At 38.6% G+C, this 13,008-nt stretch overlaps 1 protein-coding gene across 10 annotated transcripts in view; it reads left to right on the forward strand.

Annotated features, from left to right (window-relative positions):
• CACNA1D (calcium voltage-gated channel subunit alpha1 D) overlaps positions 1 to 13,008 on the forward strand; it is a 239,053-nt gene that overhangs the window by 198,835 nt on the left and 27,210 nt on the right. For all 10 annotated transcript variants that reach the window (XM_037385308.1, XM_037385300.1, XM_037385307.1 and 7 more), the window contains 5 exons: positions 352 to 479; positions 577 to 673; positions 2,270 to 2,372; positions 3,478 to 3,579; positions 9,232 to 9,362. In XM_037385308.1, the coding sequence (XP_037241205.1) occupies positions 352 to 479; positions 577 to 673; positions 2,270 to 2,372; positions 3,478 to 3,579; positions 9,232 to 9,362 (561 nt within the window). The remainder of the gene's footprint in view (positions 1 to 351; positions 480 to 576; positions 674 to 2,269; positions 2,373 to 3,477; positions 3,580 to 9,231; positions 9,363 to 13,008) is intronic.

Below are 13,008 nucleotides of genomic sequence, written 5' to 3' on the forward strand. Positions count from 1 at the left end.
GAGATCTACACTATGTCAAATACATGTATTGGTTCCGTTCTTTAGCTCAATGCAGTGACACCTGGCAAACCAAGGAAGAGAAAAAAAGTGTTACAGGCTGTGTCAAAGACTGAGTGCTCTAAGATAGAATCACACTCTTGTCAGCACCATCACCTGATAGAGTTCCAGTTAGTCAGTTAAATGATTAGCATGTATTTTCTGTGACATTTGATTATATTTGCCAGAAATCATCATTTAAGAGATGAATTTGTTTGAATTCTTAACCTGCTACCTACCTGCTATTTTATTTATTGAATATATTTTTTTAATTTCAAAATAATTAAGGCAGATTGTTCTTAATTACTTTTTTAGATTATAAACTTATTTGTGGCAGTCATTATGGATAATTTTGATTATTTGACACGTGACTGGTCTATCCTGGGTCCCCATCATTTGGATGAGTTCAAAAGGATATGGTCAGAATATGACCCTGAAGCAAAGTAAGTTAGATCATTTCTCTGATAAGATTTAACGCAGAGCATAGTATATTGTGGGGCAATGGATGTGTGTTTGGTAACTGGTGTGTGTTCGTTCTAGGGGAAGGATAAAGCATCTTGATGTGGTTACATTACTGAGACGTATTCAGCCACCTCTTGGTTTTGGCAAGCTGTGCCCCCACCGCGTGGCCTGCAAGGTAGGTGTTGCCTGGTTTCTTTCTAGCTTTCTCTCCCGGTTTGTTCATTCACTTCTGCCTTGTTATGCATCACGCGTGCACCGTGATCCTGTCTGTTCGCCAGGTCTCTCTCACTCTCAAGTTTCCCTGTTTTTTTGCAGGCATAACTGAAAGCAGGAAAATTAGTGTAATTTCTTTCGGTACTCATTTGAGTAGTTAACAGCAATGTAAAATTCTTAACAGAGTATCAAAATGAAAGGTGTCAGTCTGGAAATGCATCACTAGCCTGTTACTGTCCCATATGTGAACTACCTCATCCCAGCATTTCTGGTGACCCAGTGTCACATATAAGAGTACTTCAACCCAGTGACATTTCTGATTTCTCTTCAGTTCCACAGAGAAGAGGGTGGTAGTTTAATGGAGAATTAATTTTGATACAGTGTTTTTACAGGCACGTTCGTGAGGAGTTTGCTGCATGTGCAATGTAGAAATGAGATTGAAAGGTGGGGACTGCAAGGTGATAAAACAAGCTGAAGTGAATAACGATACATAGCTGTGAGTGAGAAGACTGAAAATTAAAGGGAATTTAAAATGATGTAGAATTTGTCAGGCATGGTGTGTAATTTAATGAGGATTAATTGCATTTTAATATAGTTGGAAAGCAACACAAAGGAGATGAATAATTATTAGAGTATCTGAGGACTTCAGAACTATGGATATTGTAGTTTTAGCAGTTTCAGTAGGAATAAGATCAAGCCTTTTAATTGAAGGATTGTTACAACAGACCTGTCATTTGGATTTCTTTTGTATCTGTTTTATAAACAGGTAAGTTGACATACAAAACACTGGGTTCAAGTGGGATGCCACAAGGCGTACTTAAAGCAAACCTATATCTATACATTAAGATAAGTTATCCAATTGAGTAATGCTTTTAAACTAACAGAAAAAAAATCCAAGTTAGACATTAGGAAAGGATTTTGGTAGATTAAGTAGTGTTCTGACAGGGTCACAGCGATACTTCTCTAAAATACGAACACTAATGCAGAGATGAACTAATTGAAAGAGGGAAGCCCCGTTTGCACTAGTTCAGTGTAGACAGTGTAAGAGATGCACAGCATCACTGAAGAGTTACCTAAGAAATGAATCAGTTTATACAAACGGGCTTAGTGCTATGTTTCTTCATGGAGTGTGAGGCTGGAGGGAACCTGTGGGAAACCTGGAACGTGACTGCAACTGAAGTGCGTGCTCTTCCGTAACTGCATTTGTCCTTAATACTTGGTTAGTGTGACTTACAGTCAGAGCCCAGGGCTGGGCTTCAGGGTTTGCAAATTAACTCAGTAAATAGCGCATGAAAACTACTGAACAGTTTTAGCTTTTGTATAAGCATGCATGTGATAAATATCAAAAAGAAGCGATATTGGGTGGTTATTATAGGCAGCTAGGGTAGAAGACTCAACTGTTTTTGGAGATGTAATTTTTATGCCTCTTGTGGATATTACTTTTTTTTAATACATCAGTTTTTCAGAAATGAACATTGCAGGATTTTGTTGTCGGTTTGTTTTTTTTTTTTTTCAAACAAAACTCCATCAAAATTTGTTTTCCTTTTCTCATTTACAGAGGTTAGTAGCCATGAATATGCCACTAAACAGCGATGGAACCGTCATGTTTAATGCTACATTGTTTGCTTTGGTTAGGACTGCTCTAAAGATAAAAACAGAAGGTAAGGTTCTTGGCTGTAAAGCCTTTGCTGCATTTGTCAGAAGGCACGATAAGGAAAAGTTACAGTTTACTTTATTCATTTTGTTGGACATGAGTAGGGCTGCCTTAGTCTCACTGGACTGGGTTTGCTTTTGGATCATGGGTTGGAGTCACTGTTGCTAGGAGTGATTTGCTAGAAAATGAAACGAAAAGGATGGTGAGGCCAGAGCCCAGGAAATCTCAGAAATTATTAGGTGCCTTTATCTGGTCAGATAAACCCATGTAGCAGCAGCACAGTAGCAGAAGCTCTGCTGCAGGGCCTGAATGAGTTCCCCTTTCTGTCCAGCCAAGAGGCTCCTTCCTCACTGCTCCTTAACTTGGTGCCTTGGATCCCATGTTGGTGCAACTGCAGCTTTTGCACACTTGAAAGTAACATCCCCGTCTGGTCGAGGCCAGTTCTGGCAGTTGAATGCATTTCTGTCATTTGCGCCAGAGGGAAAGGTTTTAAAAAATAGTGGTATATTTCAAAGACTTTTCTTTCTATTTTCCTACATTTTTTCATTATTTTACCATCTTTTCCTACTTTCTGTTCCATGTCTATTGCTATTCTCAGCAGAATTTGAGTTCCAGTGCCAATAATAAAACAATTAGATTAAGCCCCCTCAGCCATTGTTGTGGTTCAGGTGAGCACTGCAAGAGATGAAAAATTGTTCAGTAGTCAGTTGCCTGAACTTTCAAGCCTGTTCAACTGAGTAATTACTATGATTAAAAAAATAGAGGCTCGGCTGTGGATCAAGAAAGTCGCTTGTAAAAAGCAAGTCATCACTTTCCGCAGAGTTTAAGCAGACAGTATTAAGCAGTGACAGAGTAGAGCTGGGATGTGTAAATTATGGTTGACCTCTGCAGTGCAGAGACTGATTTGAAAGCCCCAGGAACTCGCTGCCTTACACCCTTTCTTCTCTTTAGTTGTAGTATTTTCTCCTACCACACGTAGCTTAGGCTTGCTGCAAAGGATCCCTGTCGCAGTCTTAGTATTTGTCTACAGCTAATTAATATCTAAAGGATTGTTCACTGCAGCTGATTGAAATGTAATTGCCATCCTCCATTTTTGTATTTTATTGCCACAGGTAACCTAGAGCAAGCAAACGAAGAACTTAGAGCAGTTATAAAGAAAATATGGAAGAAAACGAGCATGAAATTACTTGACCAAGTCGTCCCTCCAGCTGGCGGTCAGTCCGATAAACTTTGCAATATGCCGTTCTCTGTGCATGTTGGTCTTTCTGGATTGTTAGGAACCAAAGAAATAGAATTACTAAATTTTGTAATCATAGTGTCATTAAAGGACAATAAACAATAATAACAAAATAAATATAGAAAAAACTACATCCTGTTCCACTAGATAATACGTACAGGACTGATAAGTACAACTTCCTTAGATCAAAAAGAAAGAGAGGACAATGTTATGCTTATTTTCTTTCTTGGAAAAAATACCTTATTAGACCAAAATCTAGCCTTAATTTCAAATCATTCAGCAAAATAAACTAAACTTAGTTTGATTTCAATGCATTGAGCAAAATAACATGTTTTGTACTAATGAAGCTTGGCAATGTACACTACATAATAGCTTGTATCCCTGTGTGTCTTGAATACTTCTGGGAGAAAACTAAACAAATTTAATTGCCAGCTTAATAATATTTTGTTTGCTAAATTAATGAAGCAAGAGGCTAAATTATCTCAGTTACACTAGTTTAAACCAGAGCAATTTCATAGTCAACAGATAATGGAAATGGTTTGGGTTTATGCCAGTATGACTGAGATGTGAATATGGCCCATGTGAAGAGATATTTAAATTCTAATGGCACCAATATGTTTGTGAGAACTACAAGGCGCGTATATTAAATGTTCCTACGTGCTGTAAAAATGCCATGTCAAATATTTGTTATATCTCTCTTTTTAAATATATATATTCTAATATATATATTTAGCCTTTTTAAATATATACATTTTTATTACTAAGCTGTAGTGCAGGTCTAGGAGACTGGTTTTTAATTGCTTTTTCAAGTTTTAAAGGTGCAGGATCTGTTGCACTGTCGCCCACGCCCAGGATATATTTACCTAGCCATCCAATACGCAGATCCATTGTAATCATCTGGTATTTCTTGTAGTTCATTGTACTTTCGTAGCGTTACGGCCACTTTCGAGACTGATCAGACTCAGGTTTGGAAGCAGACTCAAGATCCCAGGCACGGTGGTGGAGCTGGTCCCTTGCCGAAGGTGATGCTCTCGGTCCTGGGGGAGCAGGAGCATGCTGGCTGCACTGCTGTTCAGCATGACCCGAGGAGCAGCATCAGCTTTGTGGCTGGAGGGAGCCACGTGCTATTGGTGCAGTGGCTGCCGCCGGAGAAGCGTGGGGTTGAAGGCAAAAATTAGCAAATTTGACTACCCAAAGGGGAACTGATACTGCACATTTAAAACAACTTTTTGTGTTTTACTCTGTTGTTTTTAGCCTTACATCTAAGTGCTTGCATGGCATAGATGAATTGCTTTGTTATTGTTGTAACTATGTGCTTGAGCTTTTTCTGCAGCCTCTGTTCCTTTCAACTATGAGTCTTTCCGAATATTCTGAAGCAATTCTGTTTTAGGGTGGTGGCATGGAATTAGTGTTGCCTCTTGCCGACTTTATTCCCCTACATTTTTTTATTGAAATAGAGATGCATGCTTCAGAATAGTGAGCTGTGCCTGCCTAAATCAATCTGACAAAGAATCTGTAAAGATTACATTCCTAGAACTAATCTTACATAGTAACTCACTGTTCACTTCAGCTTCATTTCATTGCTGAATATAAGCTGTATATTTATTTTCAGCTATACTAAAATTCATTGCTAATATTTATTCTGCAAATGTAGCTCTTCAGCATAGCTAGAAGGCTGAAAGCCTGGATCGCTGCTCAATTGATAGGGAACAGTGTGGCTTCTAGAAGCCAGTTATGAATAAGAACATGTTGGGAAAGCCTGAAGATTTATGAATTTTTGGTTGCAGTTTGGTTTATTTCTCTGCAGACCTTGTTATGATTACTTGAACACCGAAAATATTGAAACTCAACTAGAAAAGAGAGGAATACAGCTATTTTGCATTCATATGCCGTAGGAGTGTAAAATAGCTTAATATATAGTAGAAATCAATTTCTGCCGATGCTTAATACTCAACAGAAAATTGTATATGAAATAACACCAGTGACAGCTGATAGTAACAGTCTGCTAGGAGACAGAAAATTCTCTTCAATATAAATCAACAAAGCATTCAGATTCAATAGGTTAAAATCACTTGCATTTAAAAGCATAGAGCAGTCTAGTTTATGATGTTTTTCTCCAGTGTTACTTTTGCTGGTATTAACTGAATGCCAGATCCTTCGTGTGCTCCTGAGCATGCCTCCAGAACATAAACAGAGCAGCTGTTTGCAGAGCAGAATGTAAAATAAACAACATAGCTTTCCCCTCCCCGAATTATAAATAGATGCACTAGAAATGGACAGTTAGTTAATTTGTGGTACCGGTTAAATAACTCATTACTATAACTTCATTAAACCGTTAGTAGTTAGCAACACCTTTTCAATACAATTGAAAAGCTGCTTTGCAAAAGCATAGAATGTCAGTTAAATGCCTGAATGTATGAATGAGTTAACATTCTTAGGAGACTAGAGAATAAGAAAAATACATATAAATCACCAAAGATTCACCTGTATTCTCTAAACTCCCCAGTCCCCACCTGCAAACCCATTTAATCCTGCCTCGTACTTTTTGCCCTCTTCCAAAAACCTCCTACTGAAGTGATTCCTTTTGCTCTCACTGATTGTAATTACAGATTTGTCTATTCTGTGGTCAGTTACGCTTAGCTGCCTCCCTATGCCTGTCCGTATCTGGCTATATGTGTGTTACTCGGGAAAAAAAAGTCAAGGATGGCCCCCCTTGGCCAGGCTTCAGTTCTTGTGTGCACATGTCTGTGCTACGACTGACTGTGCCCGTGATGTACACGCGCATCTTGTTTGTACGTACAGGCTTTGGCATGCACAATTCAGCAAACTGGTAATGCATTCATCTAATATGCTCATAAAAAGTGGGTGCATATCCAGAGCGATCAATAAGGGCCCGTACTGAGATTTCACAGGTTTTGTCATCTCAGGTACAGTCAGTAGTTGTGCAATGTCATAGCCTGACTTGAGACATGCTCTCAGTGCAACACGTAGCGGTATGTGTTATATCGAGTCTGTCACTTCAATGTGCTTGCTTTTTCTAGGAGCCGTTTGCTGTCTCACTTCCTTAAAAGTTCTGTTCAAATACTTGAGACAAAGTAGTATAAAGGATGGGGAAAGCCTTATCTGGGGAGTTTGACTAGGGCTACGTTGAAGATCAATGGATTCAGCAAAACTAAGGCAGGCAAGTTTAGATTAGGTGCTTGATAAGAGATCTCTTCCTAATATAGAACACCATTAGTCTGCTGAGGAGCTGTCAAGGGAGATTACAGATGAACATCAAAGCAAATGTGCACAAAAAATACAGGAATTGGATTTTTTGAGTCGATTAAAAAGCTTTTTACTGCTGAGACGGAATCTGAGAAGGGTGAGCTTTTCTTGTGAGCTGTGGAGTTCCTGCTGTTCCTTAGCAGGAACTGGGGGCACCTGGACCTTTGAAGAGATGTCAGTATTTGGCAGAGCAGGCTCTTAAATGTGCTGAGATACTTCCTACAACAGGCTAGTCTCCCAACCAAGGTGTTTTGAAGTGATTATTGTGATTATTTTTGCTTTCATATATTTAAGAACAAATAAAATGCTGGGAAAACACATCCCTGGTGCATTTTTACTGAAGGTAAAGCCTGTCGTACTTTCTCACTTGCATACAGCCCGCTTCAGACATAATGCGAGGAGCTTGTTTTGCATGGTAGAGGATTGATTTTGAGACTAATGTTGTCACAGAGGTAAAAATGAGTTTAAACACTATTGTACATGGATTGGATTTCCCCATCCTTTTTATTGATGTAAAAGCAAGTCACAAAAAGAAGGTTAATTCAATCTAAATTAGCAAAATCTGCCATAGCACAGGTAAAAGACACTATTAGAAGTGCTATCATTAGTGAGATACATCGGGGCATATTGTTGATAAAATGAAGACACGAGGAGACTCTGTGTTAATCCAATGTTCATGTATGGCATTACAGTATATGACAATTGATTAGAGAATTTGCTTGACAATCAATTAGAGAAAAAGCTTGCTTAACAGAATGTGTTCATACATAAAAAAAACCCACCACAAAACGATATGAAAAACCAAACTCAAGTCTATCCCAAAGCTCCATTAGGGACTTAAAATGTAGAGAAATGACATAAAACTAAAAAAATCCGTATTTTCTAACAAAGGTGTGTTTAAAATGTGTCTGGGCATGTTAGATTTTCAGTGTTTAGTCGAGTTGCAACTGCACAGAGTAACCCAGATCCTGCGATGTGATGTGCACCTGCCTGTTCCAGCCAGGGCAGCTGGAATGTCGGGATACTGCCCATCAGGGTGTGGGCTGTACCGCTGGAGAGAACTTTGATGCCTAAAACGCACCATCCCTCCTTTCTGTACGGCAGTAGCCAGCTAGCAGCCGTGTTGCAAACCTCAAGATACTGAAAAAAACGGAGATTTTAGGCAGCACAGCAGGGAGGGAAGTAGCTAACTTCATGCCAGATAACTCTGGAGGGAAAAAAAATATGTGTGAAAGCAAAAGCAATGTTTTTGAATAGAAAACTATTCCCAGTTTTCTGGCAAGCGTTACTCATCAAGAGAGCAAACCTGCACAGCTGAATCGTTCAGCGGGGCTCGTAAAACGGGCAGATACGTTCTTAGCAGGCTGTGAACCAGGCAGTGTTGATATCTCATAAGGTACCTGCCTCTGAACTCTGAAGACTTTGAAATTTCATTTGGTTCACAAAAGTGACTGTAAAAATGCTAGGTTGGATGGCCCTTGCTGCCCACCTATCTCTTGAGTTGTACTAAATTAACTGACAGAAGTTGTTTTCGTTTCTGTCGGCGTTGCAGAGCTGATGCAATACAGTAATGTGGGACAGCACTGTGTTCTTTCACATTTACTGTCATCATCATCGCCTAGCCAGAAGGTGGCTAAGGACCACATCTTCACTGAAATAATGAGAATATGTGAAATTGAAACCTCTGTGGGATTTTCTCGGTCTAGAATCTATCTTACTGGATGACGATAAGACAGCAGAAGATACAGTCCAGCATGAGCATCTGGGACACAAATAAAATTCCGACAGGAGGGTGCTTGGCAATGACAGTGAGGGCACGACACCAATAAAGAGCTATGCATAGTGAAGCAGGCTGTAAAGATGTCAAAGTCCTTATACAATCAGGACAATGCTACACTGGTACACTGACCAAGCAAATTTGGCTCAGCAATGAAAAAAAGAGAGATGTTGTAAGGAGGACTTTTTTTTACTAGAGTCACTCTTACAAACATAACTGTATGTAAGTCACAGTAGCTTTTATTTTAATCCATTTATTCCAAGTAACTAAAGCCTGTCTTTCAGCTTCTATGCATATACAGAAATGTTTATGCTTTTGTTAGAAACTTATACAAACTTACTTAGAAATACATGAAACTTGGCGAAGTGTGGTATTTTCTTCTTCATTAAGGATGAGTTCACTTAACTGATGGGACTTAAACTGCTTGCTAAAACATTGCTTTTAAACTAGTTACAGGGTCCATGGTTGTAAGCTGAAAGCATAGTATTGCACCCATCACGTTTCCCCCCCAAAATCAGATATGAGTGTACAGGCTATTGATAAATGTGCTGACTTGGGAGAGATCTGTCTGGTCTGTTCATTTAGATGATGAGGTAACCGTGGGGAAGTTCTATGCCACCTTCCTGATACAGGACTACTTTAGGAAATTCAAGAAACGCAAAGAACAAGGACTGGTGGGGAAATATCCTGCGAAGAATACCACGATTGCTCTGCAGGTGATTTTGTTTTTACATTTTTAACTAACCATTTTGTGAGCTTACTTGAAATAGCAGGTAGATGAATATTGATGATTGTGCAGTGCTGCCAGGATTTTATTTAACTGGGACACTTTTGGCCCTTATTCATCAGAAAAGTAAAGCATAAACCTGCTATTCTGTCTATACCAAGGTAAGTGCAAACAGTTATTCTCTGTGGATTACTCAAACAGTGGCAACAGTTATAAAATTTCTTAGCAAGTCTCGTTACATCACAATCTAAAGTTGTTGATGTAAAAGCAGATGAATGAAGTTCTTGGCTATCATTTCTGGTCTTTGTTTTGCTTTAATTGTTTATTTTGTGTTCCTACAACACTGTAAGCCAGTTCTTGGAAAACTTCCTAATATACATTACCCCATAGTAAAGGTGGTTTTATATGGTATAATTTTTCTTCTTTAATTCTCATTGTTGTTTATCTTTTCCACTTATGATTACTGTTGAAATACCTTCCTATTAGTATTTTTGAATATTTGCAAACTTTGAACTTCACATTCATCAGTTTCTTTCATAGGAAGTAATATCAGCATACTACGTTAATGTCATATACTTCTGTCTGTCTCTTAAAACAAGCTACCAAATGGAAACCAGGACAATCGATTTGGCTGTCTGTCTTTTAGCAGGCCTGCAGCAAGCAGTCCATAGTGTATATGTGATCTAAAGAGTATATTCTGAAAACTTCTGTTCAATGATACCCTTTGTATTATGAACTTTGAAACAGGCAAATGGAAAGCTGTTCTCAAATAATTCCAGACATCATACACTGCACCATTTTTATTGGATTGGGACTTTATGAATTTCAGTTAATGCTGAGTAGATTCCTATAAGCTATAAAGATCTTTAATGTTTCTGATAGCTTTGATCTAGCAGAACGATCTTTGCTGTCCTAAGTGGGTAATTTGTTTCATTGCTCTTTCTTAAGAATGTCTCTGCTGGCAGCTCTGACACACATTCTGCTCCAAGTCACCATAAGCAAAAGAGATGCAACAGGCAGAGGAGGTTTCATCACAATTCTTGCTATTGATGTGTGAGCACGGGGCATGCCAGGACTGTATGAACTATATTTGCATAGAAGAGAAAAATATGGGGAATGGAAGAGATAAAAAGACTGGAAACAGCTGAGAGGGAAATGAGAGACTCAGATTTTTAGGAAGGACTTTGCAGGCTTCTTCATTGCAGGAGCATTTGAGCATAAGGAGCTCCAGGTTAGATTTAAGCCACAGTATTAACGTTTTTCCACTTGTGTTGCACACACAACAATATAAAAACAAACACTGAGTTTCCAAAGATGAGTGTGCTCTGTTGTTTATTATCAGATCGTGCTTCCTGTTCAATAAGAGGCAGAGGGCAAGAGGAAAGTGGAAAGAATAAGCTCTTCCTCTGTCTTAAGACAAATATTTTTCAATTCAAAACAGCTAAAAAAATGACCATGAATCTCTGCTAGGAATTTAAAAGGGCTTATGGGATTTGAGGCATGGCATTAATTTTTTGCTCATTAAAGTAATTCTCCTGTGGTAATAAAATGAGCCAGACTGGTAGATGGGAAGGTTATTTCTTTCTTTCTCCCCATTCTTCTCTGTTTTACTTTTGTCTTTCCAACAAATCGGTAGTAACTCAACTTGCTTTACCAAATGAAAGTGGAAATGCCATTTCAACAAAACCTGAAACCGGTGTTGGGGAAAAGCCCAGTCTTACAGGTTTTCAGTCCAGCATATAATGGAGTAATATAATTCAAAACTGGGAGCTACAGCAAGTCAAACTCAAAGTCAAAAATGCCATGTTTGGTAAAATAATTAATTATATGAGGACACAGCTCTAAAACACACTTGGATATCTTTCTGAAAGAGATATTCTACCTCAACAAGGAATTTATTTCTTCTGATCAATGCTCCCAAGAACAGTCCTGTGGGATGTACTATAGGGAAGTTAGTATAAATGATCACAGAGGATCCTTTTGACCTTATAGTGTATAAAAATCTGATGTCTCTCCATTTTCAGCCTCTTCATTCCAGGCTTGCTTTGTCCAAAGCTTAAATGCATATAAACCTCTCATGTTTTCAAAAACCTGTGTTCTTAACAGCCATTTTTGGCAGCATAGTTGAAAGGCATACCATCAACTTGTGCCTCAATTAGAGAAATTTTGTTGAATGATCTGTGAAAGGCTTGTAACTATGAAGATGTTCCTTCTGTTCTTGTAGAGTTAATAGTGGGTATTTTTCCATTTATTCTTTCAAATCCTCTAAGTAAACTAATGTTTGCAGATCTCTGTGGTAAGCAGTATACTAAGAAAAGCAGAAACATGCAGTATCGCTGTATCTCCCATCCATTTTCTTAGGGAAATTGTGATGACTTATGTCAACATACACCACACTTTCGTTGTAAATGCTGAAGGAACTTCATATAGCAATCACAGTAGATTTATATCTTTATTACCCAGTTCATCCAGATGAATTTACTGTTTATATATCTATGCATAAATTGTACAAACGGCACATACGGTATTGCAGCAGCTGACTTTGCTTATGAAGATATGGGTGGAACGGGTTGTGAACAAGAGAAAGTACTAAATTAGCCAGCCTTCTCTCTTCTCTGGAGGGGAAAAATACCCTCAGCTGCATCAGAGTTCCTGACGCTGAAATCTGCCAGTAAATATGGGACCTTTCTTTGTGTTCTTGGCTGTATTTACCTTATCTTTTTGTTGTTTAAATAATTTTCCTTTTGAAATTAGAAACTTCCTATAACAAGGGTAGGCACATGACTTCAGCAGCAGCTTTTCTTTAGCCTCTCTAAACTAGTTAAGATTTCACAGTATCTAGTAGTCATGATAACGCTACTGTGCACAGCTTCTGCTTTCTGGACTGCTCGAAGAATGAGAGCAGCAGAAGCTGGGCTAGGTCTGTCTTGAATTTTTCAAGCTCTGTCATTCAGAACCTTCCTATACTAGGAATTGTTTGCTTAAAACTTTTACTAAGATCAGGAAAATACTTCTATTAGGGTACAATTAGAAAAGGCTTTCCAGCTATCTGATTCTTCTATTTGTAAAGAACAAGACCAACTATATTTTCATGTTCTTGTCTACATCTCACCCTATTGCAGACCAGTTGTCATGTTGTAAATTCCTTAAGGAAGCCAGCAGATAAAAAGCAATGTCACCTGTTCCACTTTGTGTCAAAGCTATATGAGCAGTGAATGCTCTTGTACTTTTGCTGATATGTGTAACTTTCTCTTGGGGTAGTTGGAGTTAGCAGCAGAACTAATTCATTAGTTAAGAACGTGCTTCCTGAGGATGTTTTAAACCCTGAAATTGCTGTGTTACCTAGCCTGGCCTTCCTTATTGCCTTTCTCCTGCAAGAAAGGGAGAAAACAACACGCAGTCAAGCTTTACCATCCATTCCTAATCGCTGAATGAAGCAAGAGGTGAGTTACAGTTTTATAATCCTGCTGACTCTTAGCAGTTGGCCATGTCACGCTTTTCCTGGCTTCAGGGAGCAAACACCCACTTTTGAGAGAAAAGCCATATCCTCCTTGTGACGAACCCCAATCTGTGTTTTAGTTGTCAGGACAATTGCTGAGGTAAGAAATTAATGGATGTTGTCGTTTTCCCTGTTT

The sequence above is a fragment of the Falco rusticolus genome, chromosome 4 (assembly GCF_015220075.1).
Source record: "Falco rusticolus isolate bFalRus1 chromosome 4, bFalRus1.pri, whole genome shotgun sequence".
NCBI lineage: Eukaryota > Metazoa > Chordata > Aves > Falconiformes > Falconidae > Falco > Falco rusticolus.